This window comes from Pyrus communis, chromosome 13 (genome assembly GCF_963583255.1).
Source record: "Pyrus communis chromosome 13, drPyrComm1.1, whole genome shotgun sequence".
NCBI classification, from domain to species: domain Eukaryota; kingdom Viridiplantae; phylum Streptophyta; class Magnoliopsida; order Rosales; family Rosaceae; genus Pyrus; species Pyrus communis.
Window position 1 is genome coordinate 1523743 of NC_084815.1, and position 14810 is coordinate 1538552.

The 14810-nt window shown below is 37.1% G+C and overlaps 2 protein-coding genes and 1 pseudogene across 2 annotated transcripts; 1 reads left to right on the forward strand and 2 right to left on the reverse strand.

Annotated features, from left to right (window-relative positions):
- Positions 1-955: 955 nt before the first annotated feature.
- LOC137712847 (monodehydroascorbate reductase-like) lies at positions 956-4725 on the forward strand. The gene is made up of 9 exons (XM_068452021.1): positions 956-1113; positions 1528-1599; positions 2422-2473; positions 2644-2724; positions 2838-2956; positions 3048-3267; positions 3396-3514; positions 3594-3719; positions 4040-4725. Exons 1-9 carry the CDS (start codon positions 970-972, stop codon positions 4502-4504), a joined length of 1398 nt encoding a protein of 465 aa, XP_068308122.1. The 5' UTR covers positions 956-969; the 3' UTR covers positions 4505-4725.
- Positions 4726-5682: 957 nt separating this feature from the next.
- LOC137712087 (large ribosomal subunit protein P2y-like) lies at positions 5683-7468 on the reverse strand. Its single transcript, XM_068451232.1, has 4 exons — positions 7360-7468; positions 7142-7231; positions 6178-6410; positions 5683-5923 (listed from the first exon to the last, which is right to left on the reverse strand). Exons 2-4 carry the CDS (start codon positions 7227-7229, stop codon positions 5897-5899), a joined length of 348 nt encoding a protein of 115 aa, XP_068307333.1. The 5' UTR covers positions 7230-7231; positions 7360-7468; the 3' UTR covers positions 5683-5896.
- Positions 7469-12274: 4806 nt separating this feature from the next.
- Positions 12275-14022, reverse strand: LOC137713325 (UPF0481 protein At3g47200-like; annotated as a pseudogene).
- Between the last annotated feature and the right edge of the window lie 788 nt (positions 14023-14810).

A 14810-nucleotide genomic window follows, 5' to 3' on the forward strand; every position in this document is an offset into this window, starting at 1 on the left:
AATTTATTGTTTGATAGAAAAAAATTTCTTGGAATTTGAGTTAGTAGTTTGAATATTAATATTGGAAATTTGGGCAAGTGTAACTTACGGCCCAAGAACGTGGGCTTCTTTCCGGCACTATACACTTTCCATTTTCCTCATAAAGTAATTCCACCCAAAAAATAAATAAAATAATAAATAAATAAAAGAGCAAATCCAACGGCCATGATAAAAGCCAAGGGCTTTTCAACTGTGTATCTACTCTGAAAAATAGGATCAAATTGTGTTCACACTGCACAACCCTACCGACCTACTATCTAAGATTCAAGAAAATTTCCACATAAGAAAAATTATTTAGTGACAAAATAGTGATGTATAAACGGTTTTTAAATATTGAATAGCCTTTTCAGCGACAAAAATATCATTTAAATGTCGTCATTAAAAAGTTTTAGTGATCATTTTGTATTTTCTATCTTGATAAATTTAATTTTCAAATTTTTAATAAGCATAGTATAAATGAACGTGGCTTGACTTACTCACTCGATTCGGTATATGTGGAAGAAAAGAAATGAATTCAACTTTCAATTTTTATCCGGCCATTTTTGTGAGAATTAAAAGGGGGAAGTTCGTTTATATCAATCTTTCTTGTGCATTCAACTTCAGATAAAAATTGAAAGTCGATATTCATTTTTCATTTTAGACATCAAACAAGATATTATTATGGAAAATAAGGACTATGTTCATTATTTAAAAAGAAATTTCAGAAACTTGCAATATCTTTTTTAATTATGTTAGAAAGTTCTTTTGGCAAGTAACATTCAACAACGAAATCCGTTTACGGATCGATAGTCGTGGGGATTGAACAGTCGGCAGTGATCAACGGTCAAAGGTCCGCCACGTGGAAAATCCCGTTTACATGGAAGGGCGGTTAGACCAATGAGGAAGCACCAGTTGCCCCATAAATAGTTGACCAATCACCAAGCTCACAGAATGTCATCGCATTCCTCTCACTTCTTCCCCAGCAACATCCAAAGCGAAGAAGAAGAATCGAAACGCGCGTTTTGCCTTATCGATCAGCTATCAATGGGGGCGAAGAACTTCAAGTACGTGATCCTCGGCGGCGGTGTCTCAGCTGTAAGTTTCTCTGCGATCGATTCTCGTCCGTTTGATCAATTTCTGTTAATTTCGTGCTTCCTCTAAGAATTCACCGCAAAACATGAATTTTTCGATATTTTTTGAATTTTTCTGTCGATCCTGATGAGGTTTGACATAGTTCTGGCGTTGAATTTTGAAGTATATACATAGATCTAGTATAATTATTTGAATTTCTTTTTATGATTTTTGAAATTTTGAGTACTTGATGTTCTTGAAGTCAATTCGATTCTGTTGTAGTTGTTTTAGTATATAATTATGCTAATTATTACAAATTAAGTCGTTTTGTAATTGTGATCAAGCTTTGTAAACTGTTTTATGTGATGATTTTTGCTATGCTGTGGAAGCCTTGATCACTATTAGTGCTTTATATGTGTTTGGTTTCGAAATGTATAGGGATATGCAGCTCGGCAGTTTGCCAAACAGGGCCTTAAGCCAGGCGAACTAGCGGTCATTTCCAAGGAGGCGGTATGTGTTCTACTGATTGCTTTCGAGTGTGTTTGCATCCAGTTGACTGAATATTTGAGATATTTTTGTGCAAAGTTATAATTTTTTTGGGTATTAATGCAATTAGTTGTGAGTGTTGGGAACGAGACCAGAAATTGCGAATTGCGGTAGTGTCTGTCTACATTTAGTATGCATGAGTATTGATTACTGTTTGCTTAAGTGATGATTTGTGTTTAAAATATCGTTCTGGATTGAAGAATGACAATGACGGCTGTTCTTCCCGGTTGTTCCTTGTGATGAAAGTTGTACAAGACTCAGTTTCAGTGGAAATATTGACGTTCCAATTTGTGGAAATATTGATGGATATAATTGATAATGGTTGCCTTTGATGGAAATAATAGAAATTTGCTAAAAAGCATGGAAATTTTAAATAAAACTTTCGGAACATCATGTGGCAGTTTGTCGATGTTTAACCGATATATTGGAAATATCGACAAAACCTGTCAATTTTAGCTGAAATTTAAGTTCTCCAATACGGGGTGAAGTTTAGATTTTACCCCTCCATATCTTTTTCTGGTTTTTTGATATTTCTGTAAAATATTGACCGTATCAAAGAAATTTTAACCAGGTAATGATTTACTTTTCACATTAAACTTTGGTTAAGATACTTTTATTGTGCTATTCATGTTGATGCTCGTTGCTTGCTAACTGTATACTTTCTGTACTTCATATTATTACTACTGTTATACGTTCATCATCCTCTAATGGCTGTAGAATTTATTTTTGTTTTATAACATAGTTAACTTCTCACATGTTCTTAAATTTTGTTTCATTTATTTCCAGGTTGCTCCCTATGAACGTCCTGCACTCAGCAAGGCTTATCTCTTCCCCGAGTGTAAGTGGTGTTACTTTAGTTCCAAATTTTTAGTGCTTAAAGTAAGCGGAATTGTGTCTTATGACCTCTAGATTCTTACTTACACAAGACACATTAACGAAGAGCAACCTCGTTTTTAAGTTCATCACATTCTCTGACATTGTAACTTACTGTTGGGATTGGTATTGCAGCTCCTGCTAGACTTCCTGGGTTTCATGTCTGCGTTGGAAGTGGAGGAGAGAGATTGCTTCCTGACTGGTACAAGGAGAAAGGTATGGTTGTCTTCTACACAGTACAGAACGTACGAATTATGGTTGGAGATATCTTCCATTTCTGAGTCTTTTAGATTGCATTATTCTCATGGAAGCATAATTTACAATTTCAGGGATCGAATTGATTCTCAACACTGAAATAGTTAAAGCCGATCTTCCTGGGAAGACTCTTGTCAGTGGATCTGGGGAATCCTTCAAGTACCAGACTCTCGTCATTGCCACTGGCTCATCTGTAAGCAACTCTGGGAATTTTTGATGCCTTAGCGTTGTATATCCAGCCCACTTGTATACATAATCAATGCATTTTTTTTTTTTTTTTGTAGGTTATAAGATTGACAGATTTTGGTGTCAAAGGAGCTGATGCCAAAAAAATCTTCTATTTGAGAGAAATTGATGATGCCGATAAACTCTACGAAGCAATTAAGTCAAAAAAGAATGGGAAGGCTGTGATTGTTGGAGGAGGGTACATTGGTCTCGAGCTTGGTGCAGTTTTGAAAATTAACAATTTAGATGTTAAAATGGTTTACCCTGAACCATGGTGCAGTAAGTGAATACTGCGTCAAGCTTTGTTTCGTGTGTATATGCGTGTTGTGTGTGTAATACACTCATGACTTCGGCCACTCTTTCGATTTTATGTGCCTCATTTCCCTAATTTTTCCTAATTCTTGTAGTGCCTCGACTTTTCACTTCTGGTATTGCTGCTTTTTATGAGGGCTATTATCAAAACAAGGGAGTTAAAATCATCAAGGGAACAGTTGCGACTGGATTTACTGCTGACTCAAATGGAGAGGTAAATACAGTCACTTGTTTTTGGTAGTCATGATCCGATGAAACTGTGCTTCCGAATTTTGACTTTTGTCATAATGTAGGTCAAGGAAGTGCACCTAAAGGATGGCACCGTGCTTGAAGCTGACATCGTTGTTGTCGGTGTTGGGGGCAGGCCCCTGACAACATTGTTCAAAGGACAAGTCGAAGAGGAGAAAGGTGGCATTAAGGTTATGCAACTTCCGAAATTGCTTGATTCCTTCCCCTTTTCCCATATCTTTAATCATTCTTTGTGATGCTTGGAGTTCTTAACAATATCAATCTTCATAGTCTTGATTGGTTAATCACACAGATAAGCGCTTGTTTTGACCACATTAAGTAAACAATAACGAAAGAAAGGTTTAAGGATTTAATCACTTGAATTCTTTGTGAGTTTTAGAGATTATTTAACGTGTTAATCGTGTTTTCAATTTCAACATTTGATTAGTAATCCCATTTCTTTAGTTAATGTTTCATGGCATCCGTTTTAATATGTGCCGGTTGATTGCAGACGGATGCATTCTTCAAAACAAGTGTTCCGGATGTATATGCTGTGGGCGATGTCGCCACTTTTCCTTTGAAGTTGTACAATGAGATTAGAAGAGTTGAGCATGTCGATCATGCACGCAAATCTGCTGAGCAGGCTGTAAAGGCCATCAAGGCAAGCGAGGAGGGGAAGACAGTTGAGGAATACGACTACCTTCCATACTTCTATTCGCGCTCCTTCGATCTTTCATGGCAATTCTACGGTGACAATGTTGGTGAAACCGTGCTCTTTGGAGACAATAATCCCGCGACACCAAAGGCGAAGTTTGGAACATACTGGATTAAAGACGGGAAGGTGGTCGGAGCATTTCTGGAAGGCGGCACACCCGAGGAAAACCAGGCTATTGCCAAGGTTGCAAAGGCCCAACCTCCGGTTGCGAGTTTAGATCAGCTTGCTGCGGAAGGTCTCTCTTTCGCTTGTAAGATGTAAACCTTGATGTGGTTGGAAAAATAAATGGTTTTGTTGCTTGTGAGTGATAGCTTTTGCTTTGGTTTTCATCGAGTGGTTTCCATGTTGTAATTTAGGATTTTAGTTGCATGAATTTCTTATTGTTTAAAGTTTACATAGGTTATTGTTATTTGCAGTTGTTAAAAGAGTGTTAAGAATTTCTGACAAAAATAAAATACAATATATAACGAATGGTTATTGCATCGTCTTTTGCAATAAAGCCCGACACTTGTTGTACTATTGGGGGTGAATAGTAATTAGAGAGATAGTAAATAAATTGAAGACAATATCGGTATTGATTATTAGTAAGTGACTTAAATTGGATTGAAATGACTTTGAAACCCATGTCTAAGGATGGGTTCAAAGTCTCCCCTACTACTTTGATATGGATCTGAAATTCATATTCAATCATGATAAACTTTGTGGCGCCATAATAGGCAATGAATATTCAATTAAATTGGACTTATGATATCCAATTTGGTCCACCAAATAAGGCCTATCTGTTATGTATCTACATTCTTCAAATCCATCCCCTTACAAATAAGTTGTTTATAACATGTTCATCTTGTTAACAACCACGAGATGATTTAGTGGTTGGGACGAAGTCTTTATTTTATATAGTTTGTTCTAGGTTCAATTCCTGGTGTTGGTGATTTACCTAATAGTGGCCTAGGGAGAATGAAATGTCTCTGGAAGTCTTTCCGGCTCCCAGAAGAGTGGACTACCATGACTTTACCACCCCATGGTCCTTTAGAAAAAATGTCTCAAAGTTTATTCTAAATTTGATTCAGAATTTGAATCCAATTAGCTTGTTTGCGTATATAATTTTCTTTTGAACAGTTAGGATCTCTCAATCCACGAGCTCTTGTTTGCGTATATACTTTTCTTTTGAACAATTAGAGTCTCTCGATCCACAAGCTCTGATCATAGAAATCCAGAGAGAATTGATTCAACCTGTACAACCTTAATGTGTATAGGCTATAGCATTTGAATAGTTAGAATTTGTTGTGAGACAGAGATGACAGTCTCCATCGTTAATAACTCAAAAAACTGATCAAAGAAATCATTTGGGGTACGATTAATATGCTATCAAACATTCGTAAACAAAATAAATTAAGCGAAATAAACCACCAATTTGCAAAAGCAGTCGGCAAATAAGATGATAAAAGCTAAAAGCCATTACGACAAAAAATTCATAAACTTCGATAGAAATGATGATTCAAATCCACCACAATTGCATAAACCATAACCAACTACATATTTGATTGTAATCAGGTCTTCTACTGGCTAAGATCCAAAAGCCATACATTCCACTGAATAAAATTTCTATTTAACTCGAATAGTGAAAACCGGGATGTATGCACTCCAAACGCTCTAGTCAAAGAGACTGAAGCCCATGTCCTGCAGCAAGGAAAAAACGAGAAATATAAGAAAACTATACAATCGACGGATGCAAAATTGGCTGATGTCTCCTGGAGTGTTTGGTGATACAATCCGAGTATGATAACTATCAGTAGCGGTCAAGAAACGTGCATCCAAATGTGCCAGAACTCAAAGAAAGGCAAATGGCTATTGAATTGACATGACCATACTAATAGAAGGTTGCTGTCATGCACATATACAACTGATGGAAGCTATTGAACATAAATACTTACATCATCGGATTCCTCTTTCTCCTCGACCTTCTCCTCTTTCTTTGCCTCAGCCGCAGCAGGGGCAGCGGCACCACCACCACCACCACCAGTTGCAGCAACTGCAACAGCACCACCTCCACCAGCTGGTACGGAGGCCAACTTTTCCCTTCCGGAGGCAATTAGCTCTGTGATGTCCTTACCCTTGACTTCGGAAAGCAAAAGTTGAATCCTGTCATCATCAGCCTCGGCTCCAACTGCAAACATACCAAGTTTTCAGACTCAATAGTTAATATAACCTTGACCTTGTACAAACACCATACTATGATCCCTATTGTTAACATCCAAGTAGAAGGCATGGACAACATATTCATTCAATAACTCGAATACAATTATTAAATTACTGTCCTCAAGTCTCCTTTGGTCTGTAGGATTGGATTGGAATGGATAACCCGCTTTATTATCATTCATTTCTACCGTCAATATACATTTAACTTAGGTGTTAAAAAATCCAATCCAATCCAATCCTAGAGACCAAATGAGGCCTAGAAGCCATCAAAGACGGAGAATCATATGCAGCCAAAAAGAAAATTTTGGGAAATATGGGTATCCTAACAGACATTCAATTGATTCTTCTTAACAAAAAAAAAAGATATAAGCCAGTGGTACATACAGTAATGCCGAAAGGCAATCATTATCGTCACAATTCAACACTGAAAGATAACATATCCCGAAAAACCAAATTCCTTGTCATTTCCAAACATTCATATTCACAAAAGATTAAGTGGACCCATTACAACTAGAAACTCAAATTATAAGGGTCGAAACCCTAAACCCACATAGAAAATACGAATACAAAAATGGGATTTACAAATCAAAATTCAACATCGCACTACAAACCACAAAGCCACAATCTTTGACGCAGGTAATAATTAGGGTTCTAAACAGAACGAGCAAAAAAATCACAGAAAGGTACAAGGAAAATTACCGGAGCCAAGGATGTCCTTGATATCTTCGGCAGTAGGGGTGGTCTTGCCGCCCAACACAGCCAACAAGTATGCAGCGACCACCTTCATCTCTGCCAGTCAAACACAAATTTAATCAGTAACAATGGCTATTAGTCTCTGAAATCCACATACAGCCAGAGAAAGCGAGGGAGAGAGAGAGAGAGAGAGAGAGAGAGAGAGAGAGAGAGAGAGAGAGTACTTGAGAGGGCTATGGATCTGCAGAGTGCGGAGAAAGGGTAATTTGCAGCCGAATGCGAAATGAAGCGAGGAGGACTGCCGAATGAGGTTTTATGCAGAGCTGGTGCTAGGGTTTGGATCGGATTGCAACACTTAGCCGACCCGGGTTTGGGCCGGATTTATTAACTGTTCACCCATTCTAGGTCTTTTTTAAAAGTTATAAACCCAATATCTTTTTATTATTATTATTATTATCTTATCAAACTAAATTACTTCCATTAAATAAAAAAGCAAGTACAAGAAAAAAAGGGAGCCCAAAGGATAGCCCACTACCTAAATACAAACCCAATAGCAAAAAAAAGAAAATATAATAGATAGGCCCAAAAGTGGCTAGTTGAACAACAACAAAAAAAACCCTAAGACTGAAATGGAACCAGTAGCCACTAGATGTGCCTCCATCGCAAGGCCACCACCAGTACCAAGAGAACGAACCAACCGAACAAATGGATCAACAAAAAATGGGGTGAGCAAGCCACCTGCGCAGTAAGCGCTCCCATAATCCTACCAGATAGTGCTAAAAGCACTTTGACATCCATCCAACACTCAAGAATAAGCACACGAGCCGAGTACCAGAGGTCGATGGTTCATGATGCACGACGAAAAGTAGCACCAGAGTGAGAAATGGCCATGAAGGTTTGGATTTGAGACTAGCTCATGGGAATTGAAACAGAGTTCATAGAACAAAGCTCAAGGGAAGCCAAATCAAAGAACAAAAGGGAAAAAGTTCAGAAATTGAAAAAAAAAATTAAAAAAAAAAAAACTTTTGAGTGGAAGGAAGGAAGGAAAGGGGAAGGATGAAGAAAAGTAGGAGGAGAAAATAAGATGCAAAGAGTGGAGGTGGATGGAAAAGGGGGAAGAAAAGCTAGAAAAAGGTGGGAGAAAAGGAAGAGGATAGATGCAGAAGGTGGAGAAGGAAGAGAAAGATGAAAGGAAGGCTAGAAAGAGGGCGAATCGGGTTGCCGCCGACCCCAAGCCGGAGCAGCGGCTAAGATGGTTTCTTTTAGCTTAAAGGCAGTAGGAAGGAAAGGTTAGAGAGAGGAAAGAGACGAGTTGAAGTTTTTAATTAATACATAAACCCAATATCTATATGCAGACATAACTCATCAAAACCATAAAATAAAAATTAATGTACATGCATTAAATTGTTATTGAAAGAAATATAGAAAGGTCTTACTTCAAAGGAAGTGAGTCAAGTATTTGTCATCTGTGTAAAATCGATTAGTAGTCAAGATGGATCATACTTGATCTAATTGATACTAGATTGATTGAATTCAAGTGATACATTTTGGTAACAGAAAAATGACGTAATGATGAATGGTTCAGATTATAAGATTACATTTGTGGTGAGACTCGATTCATATTTTAGTGTGGATATGACTTGAATTTTGTAATAGTGTAGAAGGGAAGGAGGGAATTGAAACAAAGGATACCTTCAAATATTAAGTGAACAAATATCCCCACATATATTATTATGGTTGTGTTACTAGTCCAATAACTTGTTGACTTTATAGTGTAGATTTGACTTTGTCTTATATTAGTTGCGCTAAAGTTTTGGTTTGTAATGTCATTTAGTATTCTGATCTTGTGATATTATTTTCACTTGTAAGTGAGATTTTTAACGTTGGATTATTGCTGAAGGTGAATTTGAATCAAATTATTATGACTAGTCCATTGTGAGGGTTAACTCACTCACCCGCCCCTTAATGTAAATAGTATCGTATGTATTACAAAAAGTTTTGGTTTGTAAACAAATTTATTCACTGAACCCTTTAGTATAAATGTATCGTTTTATAAAAAAAAGTTATGGTATAATTGTTTTTCCCCTTTTCATTCTTGATTTGTAAACAGTTAGTTTAGTTAATAACCGTTTGCACTGGAAATCTCGAGTTTCTTTAAAATTTAAATATTAGGGTAAAGTAAAAAAAATTACCTCAACTATTAGGGTCACGACAGTTTCATACCTCATCTTTTAAAATTGACAATTTCATACCGCATCTTACGAATGTGTGACAATGTCATACCTCCGTCAAATTTTCTGTTAGTTTTTCTGTTAAGTGCTGACGTGGCAAGAGACGGTGACCACTTTCTATTACAAAATTATTAAAAACTAAAATTTTTTAATATTTTTTAAATATTAAAATAATAAATAAAAGTAAAAAAATAAAAATAAAAACCTTAGTCGTCCCTTCCCTCCCCCTCTCTCTCTCTCTCCCCATCTTCATCTGCTTAATCTTTAACACAAAAAAAAAAAAAAAAAAAAATTTGAAAACCCAACCCCACCCCAACGCGCCCCCCCCCCCCCCCCCCCCCCCCCCCCCCCCCCCCAAAGGAGAAGGAGGAAGAACCGAAGAAGAAGAAGAAGAAGAAGAAGAAGGAGGAAGAAGAGGAGGAGGAAAAAAAAAAAAGATTTGAAAACCCAACCCCACTTGCCCCCCCTTCCCCTAGGAGAAGGAGGAAGAACCGAAGAAGAAGGAGGAAAAAAAAAAAAAAAAATGGAAACCTCACCAATTTCAATTTTTTTTGTTCTTCTCCTTCTTCCTCCTCCTCCTTCTTCTTCCTTCTTTTGGGTTTTTTTTTTTTTTTTTTTTTTTTTTTTTTTTTTTTTTTTGGGTTGCAGTTTCCATTTTTTTTTTTTCCCTCCTTCTTCTTCTTCGGTTCTTCCTCTTTCTCCTGGGGGAAGGGGGGGCGGGTGGGGGTTGGGTTTTCAAATATTTTCTTTTTTTTTCCTCCTCCTCTTCTTCCTCCTTCTTCTTCTTCGGTTCTTCCTCCTTCTCCTGGGGGGCGGGTGGGGTTGGGTTTTCAATTTTTTTTTTTTTTCCTCCTCCTCTTCTTCCTCCTTCTTGTCCTTCTTCTTCTTCGGTTCTTCCTCCTTCTCCTGAGGGGGGGGGGGGCGGGTGGGGTTGGGTTTTCAAATTATTTTTTTATTTTTATTTTTTTTGTGTGTTAAAGATTAAGCAGATGAAGATGGGGAGAGGGGGGGGGGGGGAGGGAAGGGACGACTAAGGTTTTTTTTTTTTTTGTTTTACTTTTATTTATTATTTTCATATTTAAAAAATATTAAATTTTTTTTTTAGGTTTTAATAATATTTTATTAATTTTTTAATAGAAAGTGGTTCTCGTCTCTTTCCACGTCAGCACCTAACAGAAAAACTAACAGAAAAATTGACGGAGGTATGACATTGTCACAAATTTGCAAGATGCGGTATGACATTGTCAATTTTAAAAGATGAGGTATGAAACTGTTGTGATCTTAATAGTTGAGGTAGTTTTTTGTACTTTACCCTAAATATTATTATTATAAATGTATAAAAAGAGAGTTTTGGGCTAGCAAGTTTAAAAACCTACAGAGTGGGCCATATATCCCATTTGGTACTGCTTAACTGTTTTCATATGCTTCTGGGGTAGCGTAGCCTTTACTCCTTTAAATTTAAGAGTTTTAAAGGAAAATTTACGGTACTGTTTACTTTAACGAAAAATCATATTTTTACATAAAAAAAATCATATTTTTACACAAAAAAATCAAACCTGATACTATTTATTTTACCTTTTATTTTGTTTTTATCATTAAAACTCAAAATTTTCAAGCAATTCTCTTTTTAAATTTATTTTGTACCAAAAAGAAGATGAAGAATCAAACGAAATTCAGTTTATTTCCTTACGAAGACGAAGACGAAGATTACTAGCTATAATAACTATAATCGGTTCACTTGGTGGAGTCGAGCTGCCATGGCGGTTTTGTTCGATTTTGGTGCCCAATAATTTCAAAACTATCATTTTTTTAATAAATCACATATCTTCATTTAATATTTCTTAATTCATTTATTATTTCTTAATCTTTTTGGCTTGACTGATCTAATTCGTTTCATTGGGATTTCAAATTTCTTTCCTTTATTTTTCATTGTATTCTGGGAATTTGTCATGTCCTCTAATTGTTTGCTAAGAAAATTATGTGACAGTGAAAATCTGAAATTTACGCTTTTAGTTCAAGATCAAAGAAAAAACAAGCATTAGAGATTGCATTTGCAAGCTTTGTTTTGACAAAGGGCTTTAAAGTTTCGTGGAATTTAAGCTAAATTTTTTAGGGACTTAAAAATGACTGATCCTGTTGTGCTTTGGCCAGTTAGTGCAGAACTGAGATTCAGATTACAACATCACCAAATCACAACTCCACAGTTAAACAGAATAAAATACAAGAAAAAGAAATAAAGATACCAAGAAATTTACGAGGTTCGGCAAAAATCTGTCTACATCTCTAGAGAGATATTGTTTTTCACTATAAGAATAACAACACAAGTGTAGAGATATTGTTTTTCACTATAAGAATAACAGCATAAATTACACATAAGTTAAATACCCAATTCTGAATTCCTTGTACACCCACTCACAAAATTTTCTTAAAAGCCTCACTCCACCCAAGAGTTCTTTCACCGGAGACCTTTCACTCTTGATTTCTCTCAACCCTGCCCATGGGAGAGCCAAATGCTATCACCATCTATTTGGATGGTTCTCTGATGCCTGCACTCTCACTCGGCAAGTATATCCCAAGACATCACCCTTCATCCAATAGCTTCTATAGCTAAATGCTCCCAAAGTTAAAAAAGCAAAAAAAACAAGCTTACTCTTACTTTTCTTTTGTAGCACTCCACATGATTTGTATCCTTCAATGCAGTCCACCGAAAGCAAACACACGGTTCAATTGTTGCCATATTATATGGGCCAATCACAACAGGTCCGGAATCTGGACACCCTCATCCCATTTGAAAAAGCATTCGGTATTTAGGTTTCTTGAAGAACCCTTAATCATCAAGTATGTCAAGTGAGGGCAAGAAGCATGAAAACACCAAAATTTCCCAGCGTGCATTGATGTAAAGCTGGAAGAATATTTATTGAAAACACACCAAGTACAAGATTCAGTTGAAACTTTCATTTGGAAAAACAGGGGAAATACAAAGCAAACAGAAATAGACAAGTGACGGTTGGATACGTTTTCAACTCGCACTCGTCACGCCAAACTAATATTGCAAGAAGTTGAAAATCCCTAAACAAAGTTCCGACATACGTATAAGATATCATCTGCCGATAACCGAAATCCAAGAAAGGCCAACCTGCATCACATTAATCTTTTGACCGTTGTGCTTGAAGGTGGCTCAAGATGGACATAACCGTTTGGACCCCAGTGAGAAGAAGAAGGATGAAGGCAGTGAAAACTGAAATGAAGGACCATGGCCTACTAAAATATGTTCGCATGAAAGCTGCCCAATGGCTGCTGTAATAGGCCTCCACATCTCTGAATTGCTCGGAGAGGTAGCAATTTCTTATGTTGAACTCAACTTTATCCCCTAACTTTATGAACATCTCAGCTACGTATTGATCGTTCAGTGAGAAGCCGGTGATTATCCCATCAGCACAGAGAGCCTGACGTCCCTAGTTGAAATGATGAGACAGCTCATGAAGGCAGCTCATGAAGGCAATATAAGCAGTGAAGCGCTGAGATCTGTGGCGCTGAGGTATGTACTGGTGGCATCGTTCGAAGGCCATGCAATTGATGAAGACACCAATGGCGAGGTCATTGATGGTTATAGGTGGAATTCGGAGTACCCCATTTCGGAAGTCAATATCTAAGAAGCTCTCTGCTTCTCTTCGAGGCATAAACTTGATACCGGAGGGTCTTAGTTGTGTGGTACATTGGATTGACTCAGAAGATGGAAGGTAATTGTGATTAGAGTCACGATCATTATCATATGGAGTTCTTGAGAAAGGTAGAAAACTAGAGAAGTAAATAAATAGTTTGGCTGGGAGTAGGGCCACTTGACATAGTACCTGTAACGTATGTTGTGCTTTTGAGGGAAAATCAAGCATCGTATAATAATCGGGACTGAAGCTTAAGTGAAACAAGTGAAGCAAGTGCTTGGCCCCCATTAGGTCTCCTTCCGATTTAACAGCGCTTGCCAATTTAAGTACTTTGCTAGGCCTAGGCAATGAATGATTGAAGAACTCAAGCACAAAGAAGGCTAGAGAATGTTCAGTTCCCAAGTCTGAGATCTCAAATAGTTTTTTAAGGACGAAGAAAGGGAGTTGGTTTTGAAGCTTGAGGAGGTCTCTCGTAACAATTGGAACCAGTTCCAACCATGGCCTTGTTAAGATGGTGAGACCATCTTCGTAGGCGGTACTCATCTGTAGAAAAAGTTCGATGATAAAGCAACCGTCAAGCACCATCATTTTAACAAAGTCAGGGATTGACATGGATATCTCCCCAGAATAGCAGCTTCTTGTGCTCTCCTCCAACTTTTCCATGGCCTTGTAGTATTCGCCCAGCAGATCACGCCCTCTTTCATTCCTTTTTCGGGAAAGAAGCTCCTTAAGAAACCACCATTTGTAACTTTCAAATTCCAGTAACCCCCTTGTCGCGGTGGTGAGGTCCAATGGAGACAATCTCAGGCTCAATGGCTTCTGGACAGATTCCAGTGAGGCTGGGAGGAACTCTGTCTATTCACAGTGAGCTCCTACTGCCTGTTGTCTCCTCTCTTCTCTGCTCCTGTAGACTCCTTCGCATTGCAGCTACATTCGCCTCTTCTTCTTCACTCGACTCTAACACTGTGATACCATGATGCTCTCTATCCCCCATTCTCTCTCTCTCTCTCTCTCTCTCTCTCTCTCTCTCTCTTCAATCTAGTATATAGAATGTTTGCATCAGTTTATTTATAAATTTATAAATTTAAAATAAGTTGCGGGCGAATATTTATCTTACAACATTCAATTGTAAGATTAGTTTATGACATGACTTCTTAGAATAAATGAATAGGTTTCTGGATTGTTTCACCATCCTACTCAATGAATCATTATGATTGGTTTTCAATAAAATTTGGTCCATTCATAGTTCTGTTATCCCCACCAGTGCTCAATTATTGATTACGACTCCAATTAAATTTATTCTCGAGTCAACCTTCTTAGTCTTTATAGGCTCGGGACTCTTGATTTTTTGTTCTATGCACAATTTTTTTTTTCATTATGGATCAAATGCTTTAGTATTGATGCTTTATTACATTCCTTTTATATGAGATGCCTCATAGACCTTACATATTGAAATTATATACCATTAATATTCTTTTTCTATATTTCTCTTACCTTCTATTTATTTCTATTCTTTATATTGCTTTACAACCCATAATCAGATTGGTTTTTTATTTTCGTTTACGCAAAAAAAGATTTAAGTTGCTACAATGATAGGACTTACATATCATATTTTGACTACTTTTTTCTATCTAGATAATGCGAAGTGATGAGTTAGTTATTAGTTCTATAGTTATCAGGTTATACTGTGGGCTGTTCCCTTTTTTGAATCCCAATCTTAATAAAATCAACGAGTCGCCACTTACTATTACGGTCTACTGGTATGCCTTTTTTACTTGTAAG

Coding starts and splice junctions, on each gene's coding strand:
- LOC137712847 (XM_068452021.1), top strand. CDS start 970: ATGTCATCGCATTCCTCTCACTTCTTCCCCAGCAACATCCAAAGCGAA. Junction 2,474..2,643: donor GGCTTATCTCTTCCCCGAGT/GTAAGTGGTGTT, acceptor TTGGTATTGCAG/CTCCTGCTAGACTTCCTGGG. Junction 2,957..3,047: donor TCATTGCCACTGGCTCATCT/GTAAGCAACTCT, acceptor TTTTTTTTGTAG/GTTATAAGATTGACAGATTT.
- LOC137712087 (XM_068451232.1), bottom strand. CDS start 7,229: ATGAAGGTGGTCGCTGCATACTTGTTGGCTGTGTTGGGCGGCAAGACC. Junction 6,411..7,141: donor CAAGGACATCCTTGGCTCCG/GTAATTTTCCTT, acceptor GTATGTTTGCAG/TTGGAGCCGAGGCTGATGAT. Junction 5,924..6,177: donor AGAAAGAGGAATCCGATGAT/GTAAGTATTTAT, acceptor TCCTTGCTGCAG/GACATGGGCTTCAGTCTCTT.